Consider the following 10,250-nt stretch of genomic DNA (forward strand, 5'->3'; position numbering starts at 1 on the left):
TTCACCCTCCGTGGCTTTTCCGGCAGAGATGAGTTTCACCCTGGCTTTGAATGAATGAAGCCCTTCTAACGTGTCGAGTCCTCATATGCCTGCTGTGCCTCTCTCCTCTAGGTGTGTACTGGGGAACACTACTATTCTTGCTGAGTTTGCCAGTGAAGAGGAGATCAGTCGTTTCTTTGCACAAAGTCAGTCTCTGACCCCTTCTCCTGGCTGGCAGTCTCTTGGGTCCAGCCAGAGCCGGCTGGGCTCCCTCGACTGTTCCCACTCATTCTCCAGCCGGACCGATCTCAATCACTGGAATGGTGCTGGGCTGTCGGGAACTAATTGTGGAGACCTTCACGGCACTTCACTTTGGGGGACCCCGCATTATTCCACAAGCCTGTGGGGTCCTCCAAGCAGCAGCGACCCCCGAGGAATTAGCAGCCCATCCCCCATTAATGCTTTTCTTTCTGTTGACCACCTGGGTGGGGGTGGAGAGTCCATGTAACCGTGTAGATGTCGACTCACAAACTGTGACCTCAGATGCGAAAGAAAGGAGCACTAAGCTGGGCTCGCCGCCTGCAGCCAGGGGCCACCTGTGGGAACAGCTGTTCTCTGCACATTTTCCACTTTGTTTTCCCCAAAACATATCAGTTGAATACTTGAATCATGCAGGCCAATATTATAATGTGAAAAGGTATCTATCTATTTACACTCCCAAATAGCGCCATACATGCTAAACCGCATAGAATGAGCTCACTTGTGTATATTCATCATGTTTTTAGCCTTTTGAGTCTTTTTTTCTTTTCCTCCCTCCCCCACCTCTATTTTTTTTTTCAAAACCATTTTTGGGCTGATAATGTATGAGCTTTTACCTTTGCACTGAATGATGTTCTCTCCGTCTAATCGGCAATATGGGGGGGCAGCTGTTCCAGTGTAAATGTTTACTCAAGGATGTTCTTAAGAGGTGTGCGCTCTCTACTATGCCTTGATGTTGCCTACCTTATTGTGGTATCGTGGAGTTTAAAAGATCAAGTTATGATACTGACTTAGGATTATTAATGAAAGTATTGCACCAGTTTTTTCATGTTGTAAAACTAAAGAATTTCGCTCTGCAGTTTGAAAAACTGTGGCCACAGCTGTGACTTGCAGCCCACCTGCCACCCAGGACGGGCCCTGCACTTTGAATAGGCTTTCCATTTTGTTTTGAAGGTTCCCACGTTGAACCTTCTTGTTTACAGATTTTTTTGTTTGTTTTTTGAGAAAAATGTTTACTCTTCCATCATTTAAAAAAAATTAAAAGACAAAAAAAAATGGAGGATGATTTAAAAGATGCTTTCTATCTCTGGGATAAAAGGAGCAGCATTTGGCCATGTTCTTTTGTTTTTCTATTCCTGTCCTAAATCAAAGAGCATGGTTCTCAGGAAAACCAGTTCCCCGGTTTAAAAAAACAAAAAAAACAAAAAAAAAACCTCCTTGTAGTTTCTTATAGGAAAAAAGAAAAACCCCAACTTTTAGCACTGATACTACATATTGCTCTGTTAAAGGATTTTCTCTGCCAAAAAAAAGAAAAAACAAAAAAACGCTTAAAGCTGGAGTTTGACATTCTGCTTTCAGATGCTGTCTTTTTATTAGTGAGTGATGATGGTTTGCTAATAATCAATAGGTAATAATTTTTGTAATTCCATCAAGTGGCTCTATATGTCTCTGCTCTCTTGTGACTGTGTTAATGTTTAACTGTTGTACCTTAAAGCCGAAATCAGTAACTATGCATACTGTAACCAAGGTATTGGGCTTACAGAGTTGTTTGTTGTATAAAGAAAATTTTAAATGTTGTTGCAAACTAACGAGTTACACCATTTTAAAATTCCTTTCCTCCCTTTTTTTGCCCACAAATGGTATTATAATGCTTGCTTAGTCAAAGAAGAGAGACTAAACAAGGGTAAAAATTTTAACAGTACAAAATTTGCCATCATTTCATTGCCTTGATTCTAACTGTTTGTGTCCTAAGATGCAAAAGAAGTCAGTGGCTTTTAACTGTTTACAAATAGAATGTGATTGTAAAATGTACAGTTTGGTTGTGTTTGAATTATGAAATTTCTTCAGATATAATAAACCATGACTTTTTGGCTGCTCAACATTAATTGTCTCTTTTTTGTGAATTTATTTGTAGGCTCTTTTTTATAATGAAAGTTTCGTAGTTGCTGCGTATGAGGGTTCTCATAGAGCAACCAGTTAAAAATCTAAGCAAATATTTGAACATTTTATCCGAACTTATCACGATTTCACCCTGAAATAATGTGAGAACAATGGGAAACTGTAGCTTGCTCCTTCCTGCCCTCTTTGAGCACCTTTGGGATCTTGTTGCTCAAAACTCTTCTGTGACTTCATCTGCCCCACCATTTGTGCCCATCTCAAGCCTCAGCAAGAGACCGTTTGGAACATGAAGCTTAATGACTTGACGGTGTACTAGTGTTAACTCTCATACCTCTGTTACAAAACGAGAAACGCCACAACCTGGACTGGCCTTTTCTTCCCTTTCACGGCCCTCGCTTCTCATTGCAGGAGCTCAGGGCATCCTGTGTATGTACTTCAGTGTATGACTTCAAACCACGCTCCAACTTGCCAGGTGTAAGCTAATGTTGTCGGACACCTTAATATAAGCAAATGTTGTTCAGTGCGTTCAGTGTATATTGACTTCCATGCTGGTTTTTCCAAAAACCAAAGGTAGCTTTGAAAAACCATGTCTGGAAATGTTTGGATCGTTAAGCTGATTGACCTTTTGGGGCTTTGAGTAGTATATAATTGACTTCATAACTGCGTTAATTGTATTGTTAAAGTGTTTGGGAGTTTTTTGCGCTTGTTATGTGGAAATAAAGTGTTTGATTTAAAATCTTTTAAAGTGGTTTTGATTTTTGCCTAGTCCTTTGATTATAACTCTTATTCCCTAAGTGACTGCTGTACCTAATCCACCCCAACTGCCAGTGCCTCGGTACACACCTGCCTCTGGCCACACTGGTCGCCTGGCTTGATGACCTTAGGTCACTCACAACCCACAAGGGTCCGTGTAAGGCTCTTAACACAGTCACTGTATTTACGTATTTTCAATACACATCCCAGCTCTGCTCCTCTGGGTGTGTTCTGAACTCTGGCCATCCTTAGCTTCTCTGCACTGCCGTTCTGGCTCTGCCTTTCTCCTCCAGTGGGCCCGCCAGAATCTACCTTACTCTCAAAAACTTGAGAAATGCTTCCCCTGTGGTTTCTTCTCCCTGCCGGGAGTCGACACCTTCTCCTGTTGCTGCTTCCTACAGAAATGTGATCCCATCTCTGATCGCTGTCTCTGGGTACTGTGCGAGACTGCCACATACTGAATTCTTGCTCGTCTTTATCATCAACCTTGTCAGACATAGAGGTAGTTGGTGGATAAATATGGAAGGAAGAACAGCTGTTCCCTGCTGACAATAGGAGGACAAAAGATTGTGGTAGTGCCACACCGCTAGGTTGTGCAGGTAGATGAGCCAGGGAATGGTGCTAAGGTTGAGGTGAGGTCCTTGACAGGTTGGGTCAAGTTCAGGTTAAATAGTGTGAAGACAGGGATTGAGATGAGGGGTGTGGGTATTTGCATCAAGACTAGGATGACAAATGGTTGCACTGAGCATGCAACTGAGGTGTCGTTTGCATGCACTGGGACTTCACTGGTTTTCCCTCTTCTCCAAGGTTCAGTTATTTTCCTGCTGATCCTTTGGTTTTGGATGTGAGCAGTGGGGTCTCTGGACAAGAGCCAGAATTGGAACCCCAAAGGTCCTTGAGAGTGCCACACGGAGACCAGGCCTTGGCCCTGGTGGAACTTTCCCTGAGTAGACATTTGCAAGGTCCAGGGGAAGGAAGAGTAACAGCAGTATATTCCAAGTACTTCATGCACTTTTTTCTACTTTTCCTCACTTAACTTTCAGAGCTCACCAGCCTGGCAGGAAACTATAGTTTCATCTGATCTGGCGGACAGTTTGTCAGATTGTCCACCAACATACACCCAAGGTTAGTAGAAAACGAAGGGATGGATCCCCCTGGGGTCTTGGGGCAGAATTTTAGGCATTGAATTTTAGGTTAAAAGTGTATACAGGGGTTGCATTCTACTTCATCATATCTTGTCATCTAAAAATATTGTGTTAGGCCAGGCATGGTGGTTCACACCCGTAATCCCAGCGCCTTGGGAGGCCGAGGTGGGAGGATAGCTTGAGCCCAGGAGCTCGAGGCCAGCCTAGGCAACATAGCAAGACCTCATCTCTACAAAACATCAAAAAAAACCAGCTAGGTTAATGGTGCACACCTGTAGTGCCAGCTACTCAAAAGGCTAAGACAAGGATCACCTGAGCCCAGGAGGTCGAGGCTACAGTGAGCTGTGAAAGTGCCACTGCACTCCAACTTGGGTGACAGTGAGATCCCGACTTAATAAAATGATAAAAGTACTGTGTAAAGCCACCAGTTGAATCATTTTCCTTCAAAAAGTCTCTGATGCTTCAGAAAGATGAGCCACCCCACGCAGGGTGCAATTAGGACCTTTGTACCCCTTGAATGAAGCAGGGCTGAAGAGCTTCCTCAGAGCTGCTGTGACCAATAGTGAGTGGCAGGGAGTCACTGCCTGAGCACTGGCCAAGGGGCTAGAGAGTGGCTTCCATACTGGCTGACCCAGTCTTGAGTTCAAGGGCCTTGTCAAGCCCATGGAGACAAGAACGCCCCCCGGCCCCGCCCTGGCTAACTTGTGGTCCTGGAGGAAGTGCCTCTTGTAGAGCAGTGCAGCAGTGACAGGGGCTATGTCTATAGTTTCTGCTAAGTGACACCAGGACCTGCGCCATCTCAGACCTGAATCCAACCTATTGGCCTTGTTATATAATACAGCCCGTATCCCTAAACCACCTGGGCTTTCATCGATTTCATAGTTTTGAAAATCAGCTTCATCAATATTTCCTTTACAAAGGGAAGTTGATGTCTTTGCCTTGTATGGAAAATGTGTTACATGCCATAAATAAATGAGAGCTATAAAAGAAACACAACCAAAATGTCTTCAACTCTGGGTAGCGCTGTATCTGTCAAAGTGAAGCGGCACTGTTAGAAAGGGTTCAGGAGAGGTTAAAGGCATTCTACCACCACGCAGAGACTTTCTGCCTGGTCCGTCAGACTTGCAGCCAAAGGAAAGCCCTGAAACGCCTTATCTCCTTTGTCCTGCAGAGCCCTTTCTGGTTACCCTGTCCTCGGGGTGCAGGGCCCACTGTTGGAAATTGCCCCTTTGGGAGGTCCCCGGGCTGGGGCCGCTTCTCGAACGTATCCCGCCTTTAGGCTTTGACTCTGTCCCATGGGACACACTCCTCTAACAGCTGCCCCATCTCTGAAGAGAAGTGCTGTGAAGATAAGAGGCTGGAGTGGGCGGGGGAGGGGCTTCAGTGTTCCCTGGGGCACCCTCCTACTCAGAGCCCACCATAGCCAGCTGTGAGCACTGGAATAAAATACGCACCTATCATGCCTGCAGTAGGCCCAAATCTGAGAAGTCTTGCACGTCGTGTTTACCTATTCCAGAGAAGTCACCCAGAGGTCTGGCAGGGAGAGACATTGGTTCATTACACTGAAGCGAGGGTTACCCATGGCAGCGGGTCCATGATGGTGAAAGAATCTGCGCCTTGAGACAGCGCACTAAGCAGTTTCACCATCAAGCAAGTGAATTACTCCAATTCCCATACAGTGTTTCCAATACGTTAAGAGTGACTGCTAGCCGGGCTCGGTGGCTCAGCCTGTAATCCCGCGCCTTTGGAAGGCTGAGGTGAGTGGATTGCCTGAGCCCACGGGTTCAAGACCCACCTGGGCAACTTGGTGAGACCTCATCTCTACAATAAATCAAAAAATCAGCCGGGCGTGGTAGCGCACGCCTGTAATTCTGGCTACTCGGAAGGCTGAGGCGGAAGGATCGCCGGAGCCCAGCAGGTCGAGGCTGCGGTGGCCGGGAGCGGCCACTGCACTCCAGTCTGGGCGACAGAGTGAGACTCCGACTCAACAAAAAAAAGAGTGACTGCTACATTTGTCTCCCAGTTGCTTGGTTACCTGCATCTGGTGATTTGTTACAGGGAATGTGCAGGTCCTGCAGAGACCAGGCTTGGCCAGGGGCTGCTCCCTGGGGGAAGGGCAGAAAGAAGATAGATATGAGGGAAGGAGGAAATGTGGGGACACGTACCCCGCAACATCCCCTCCTGGGGAGGAGGCATCTGAGCAGACATGTGTAAGGTGAGAAGTAGCAGCCAGGCTTGGGGAAAGCAGTTCAGGCAGAGGCCCGGAGCTTATCTGGGTGTCTGGGACAGAGCGGGCAAGGGGGACATGGGGGCAGGCCTCCAGGCGTGTGCTCAGGCCCGGATGCCTGTCAGAGCCACCTGGAGAATTTACAAAGTCCCAGTACTCAGGCCTAACCCCAGACAGTCTAATTTAACTGGACACCAGCATGTATTAAAACCATTTTTTTTTTTTAGTTGGAGTCTCACTCTGTCACCCAGGCTAAAGTGCAGTGGCATGCTGCTCACAGCCACCGCAGCCTCGACCTGCTGGGCTCAGGTGATCCTTCCACCTCAGCCTTCCAAGCAGCTGGTACTACAGGTGTGCACCACCGTGCCTGGCTAATTTTGTGATTTATTGTAGAAAGAGGTCTTGTCAAGTTGCCCGGGCTGGTCTTGAACCCGTGGGCTCAAGCAATCCTCTCACTTCAGCCTCCCAAAGTGCTGGGATTATAGGCGTGAGCCACCACGCCCAGCCCAAAACCTTTATTTTTTTTACAGCATGTTACAGTCTGCCATCACTTTGTTTTCTTTCTTTTTGTCTAGACCGAAATGTGAGCACGTGCACACACAAGAGTGCAACTAAAGCCCAGGATATCTGAATACGATCAGTGGACTGAATGACTGTCAATATCCTGGCTGGGTTATGATAGTTTTCCAAGATGTGACCATTGAGGGAAACTGGGTCAAGAATACTTGGGATCTCTCTGCATCGTTTCTTTTAACTGCATGTGAATCTAGTTATTCAAGCAAAACTTTCAATTAGAAAATGGAAACTGATCAGGCGTGCTGCCAGGGAACACGACTGAGCACTGGGGACCGGGAGAGGCCCCAGTAAACCCCACATAGCACGGGATCTTGAGAGCCTTGGGGATCGCTTGTTGATTTTTCTTTAACTTTTTGTTGTCAACTTATTATTCACTCCTTTGCCAATATTCAAATAGGCAGGCATTCATGAAACAGCAGCAACAATAAAATCCTCTAGAAACAGTCAAATAATCTGTTTTATCTCACTTTTTATAAGTCTGAAAATCAGGAGCCCTGGCATTTGTCCAATTTAAAAATATCTACTGCTGGGCTCGGTGGCTCACGCCTATAATCCCAGCACTTTGGGAGGCCAAGGTGAGAGGATTGCCTGAGTCCACTGGTTCGAGACCAGCCTGGGCAACTTGGTGAAACCACATTTCTACAATAAATCAGAAAATAAGCCAGGCGTGTGTAGTACACGCCTATATTTCCAGCTACTTGGAAGGCTGAGGCAGAAGGATCGCCTGAACCCAGCAGGTCGAGGCTGTGGTGACCGTGAGCGTGCCACTGCACTCTAGCCTGGGCAACAGAGCGAGACTCTGACTCAAAAAAATTAAAAATAATTAAAAAAAAACAGGATGGTATGCAGACAAGCCACAAGAAATTAGAGTTGCACACCCAAAGTCCTAGTAAGAAGACAGAAAAGGAAAACCCTTGGGAGAATAATCCTAGTAGAGTGTGTCAGAGGGAACTGATCCTAGGACAGAGGAAGCTGGTGCGCCAGGGTTCGACAAGATGGCACGCAAAAGAATTTAATTAAAGATAATTTCACTAAGCAGCTATTTGCTGATATTTAGACAGGGTGAGGAGCCTGTAGCCTATCAGTTAAGGGGAGCAGTTATTCCTAGACTGAAATTAGCAAGGGGGAAGGAACAATATTTTGGGGCCTGGTAGAGCTGTAGCCATGGAGGAACGAAATCACTACCAGAGCGTCAGGAAGGCAGCAAGGTAGTAGGAGCTGTTCAGGCCAGAGGAGAGAGAAATTGTCCTCCTCCGACCCTCTGATCTGCTGGAGCTTCCCATTTACCAAACCCAACTGGATGCCAGAAAGCAGCAGAGGCCGGGCGATGTCACCTGAGAACCACACAGATCAGCCTCCAGGGGCATGGAGCACAGCAAGGAAGGGTAGAAAAGGAATCCAGGGTAGGCGGCATGCTTGAAGAATGGGTATTAGCCACCTCCTTCTGCGGGAGTGTGGAGGAAGAATTGGAAGGGGCTGGGCCTTGAGGCTGGCTGGGGAACTTGTTTGGAAGTTGAGGCAAGAAACTATAAAAGCCAGAACCAAGGCCGTATAGCATAATAGATGGGGGGAAGAAATGAATGCACGAAGAACCAATGAGATTGATGTTGGGGTCTGTGGAGAGTGAGGGAGAGGAATCTAGGGCAAGCCCCACATCTGACTTGGTGAGCTGCTACCAGCAGAGGGAAGGGATCCCCAGGGATAAGAGTAGGTTTCATGGTGGAAGGGATAGCAGTTTGTTTTGTGACATGACGTATCAAGGAGCCTGGGGAATAGCCCAGTGGAGCTGTTCGATTGGCAGCTGCATCTAAGTAGTGGGGACACTGTATTTGTTCACCTAGCCTAGGGCACATAGTAGGTACTCTGAAAATATTTATTGGATGGATGGATGGATGGCTGAGAGATGGATGCATGTTTAAGGAAGAAGCCAATAGTAGAAATATCAGTTTGGGGCTTATAAGTCAGATATGATGGCCAATGCCATGGAAACTGGTGTGCATGCAGAATGTGGGCTCAGGAAATGCCATCACTTGAGAAGCAGAAAGGAGATGCCTGAGCAGAAAGAGTCAAAGATTCAAAGCGGCACCATCGAGGTGGGGTGGGAGATGGACGCTGTGAGAACATGAAGTCTCAGAACAGAAGGAGAGGCAAAATGTCAGGGAGAAGGAGAAAGCCGCATTCTCAAGTCCTGCCTGTCAAGAGGTAAAATCTGGGGAGAAAGCCACACACCTACGTGTGAGAGCAGAGACCATCACGGGGGTAGAGGCAGAATGCACATCCGGATGGGGTGAAGGGTTAATGGCCCGTGGAAGTGTAGTGAAGATGGTGTAGATGCAGAACTGAGTTGAGGTGACATTGGAAAAGACCCCTGGGGCACATGGGTGAGGGAGGGAGGAGGCAGGACCAGGTAGAGGAAGACACTGACCTGCAGCAGAGGCCTCCGCCAGCCTCTGAGAACTGTGCGGCCAGGATGACTCGCAGAGGGGCCCTGAAGGGCCGTTAACACTCCCTCCCACCCGCCTCCCCCCAACCAATCCCTGGATTCAGGCTGCCCATCCTGTGGACGAGGACAGTCCCTTGGAGGGACTCAGCTGGGAAACAGCAGTCATACTCTCCCGGTGAAAAGCCTCGGCTCGGCTGCGGAGAGAAAGCGCGAGAGACAGAGCAGCCGCTAGAGGGAGACAAAGGGTCAGAAAAGCTTTCGTGTGTAGCCAGAGCTGACAATTTGGGGAACACCGGGGCGTGGCTTATTTTAGGCTGGGAGAACGAACCGCCGGGGAGGGTGAAAATGAAGATACGACAATGATGGCCCTGCCACGCTTTCTGTTTACTCCCCAGAGCGTGTCTCGCACATATTCGCACTTAATAAATATCTGTTGATTGACTGAATTCGTGAATGAATACATTCTAGACTTTTTTTTTTTTTTAAGTCCTGGTCTCTTTCTGTTGCCCAGGCTGGGGTGCAGTGGCACAATCACGGCCACCGCAGCCTCGACCTGCTGGGCTCCGGCGATCCTTCCACCTCAGCCTTCCAAGTCGCTGGAACCACAGGCGCGCGCTACCACGCCCGGCTAATTTTTTTTTTTATTTATTTATTGTAGAGATGAGGTCTCACCAAGTTGCCCAGGCAGGTCTCGAACCCGCGGACTCAGGCAATCCACTCACCTCGGCCTCCCAAAGCAGGGGGTTACAGGTTGCGCCACCGAGCCCGGCTAATTTTTTTATTTATTGTAAAAGTGAAGGCTCACCAAGTTGCCCAGGTTGGTCTCGAACCCCTGAGTTCAGGTAATCCTCTCGTCTCAGCCTCCCAAAGTGCTGGGATTACAGGCTTGACCACTGTGCCCGGCCAACTTTTATACTTCCTTTTTTTTTTTTTTTTTTTTTGAGTTGGAGTCTCACTCTGTCGCCCAGAC

The 10,250-nt window shown here is 47.6% G+C and overlaps 1 protein-coding gene across 3 annotated transcripts in view; it reads left to right on the top strand.

Annotated features, from left to right (window-relative positions):
* TNRC6A (trinucleotide repeat containing 6A) overlaps positions 1-2,881 on the top strand; it is a 222,134-nt gene extending 219,253 nt beyond the window's left edge. For all 3 annotated transcript variants that reach the window (XM_008070485.2, XM_008070484.2, XM_021718783.1), the window contains one exon: positions 112-2,881. In XM_008070485.2, the coding sequence (XP_008068676.2) occupies positions 112-487 (376 nt within the window). In that variant the 3' untranslated portion in view covers positions 488-2,881. The remainder of the gene's footprint in view (positions 1-111) is intronic.
* Positions 2,882-10,250: the final 7,369 nt, after the last annotated feature.

The sequence above is a fragment of the Carlito syrichta genome, unplaced genomic scaffold, assembly GCF_000164805.1.
Source record: "Carlito syrichta isolate Samal-C Ts95f unplaced genomic scaffold, Tarsius_syrichta-2.0.1 Scaffold313449, whole genome shotgun sequence".
Classification (NCBI taxonomy): Eukaryota; Metazoa; Chordata; class Mammalia; order Primates; family Tarsiidae; genus Carlito; species Carlito syrichta.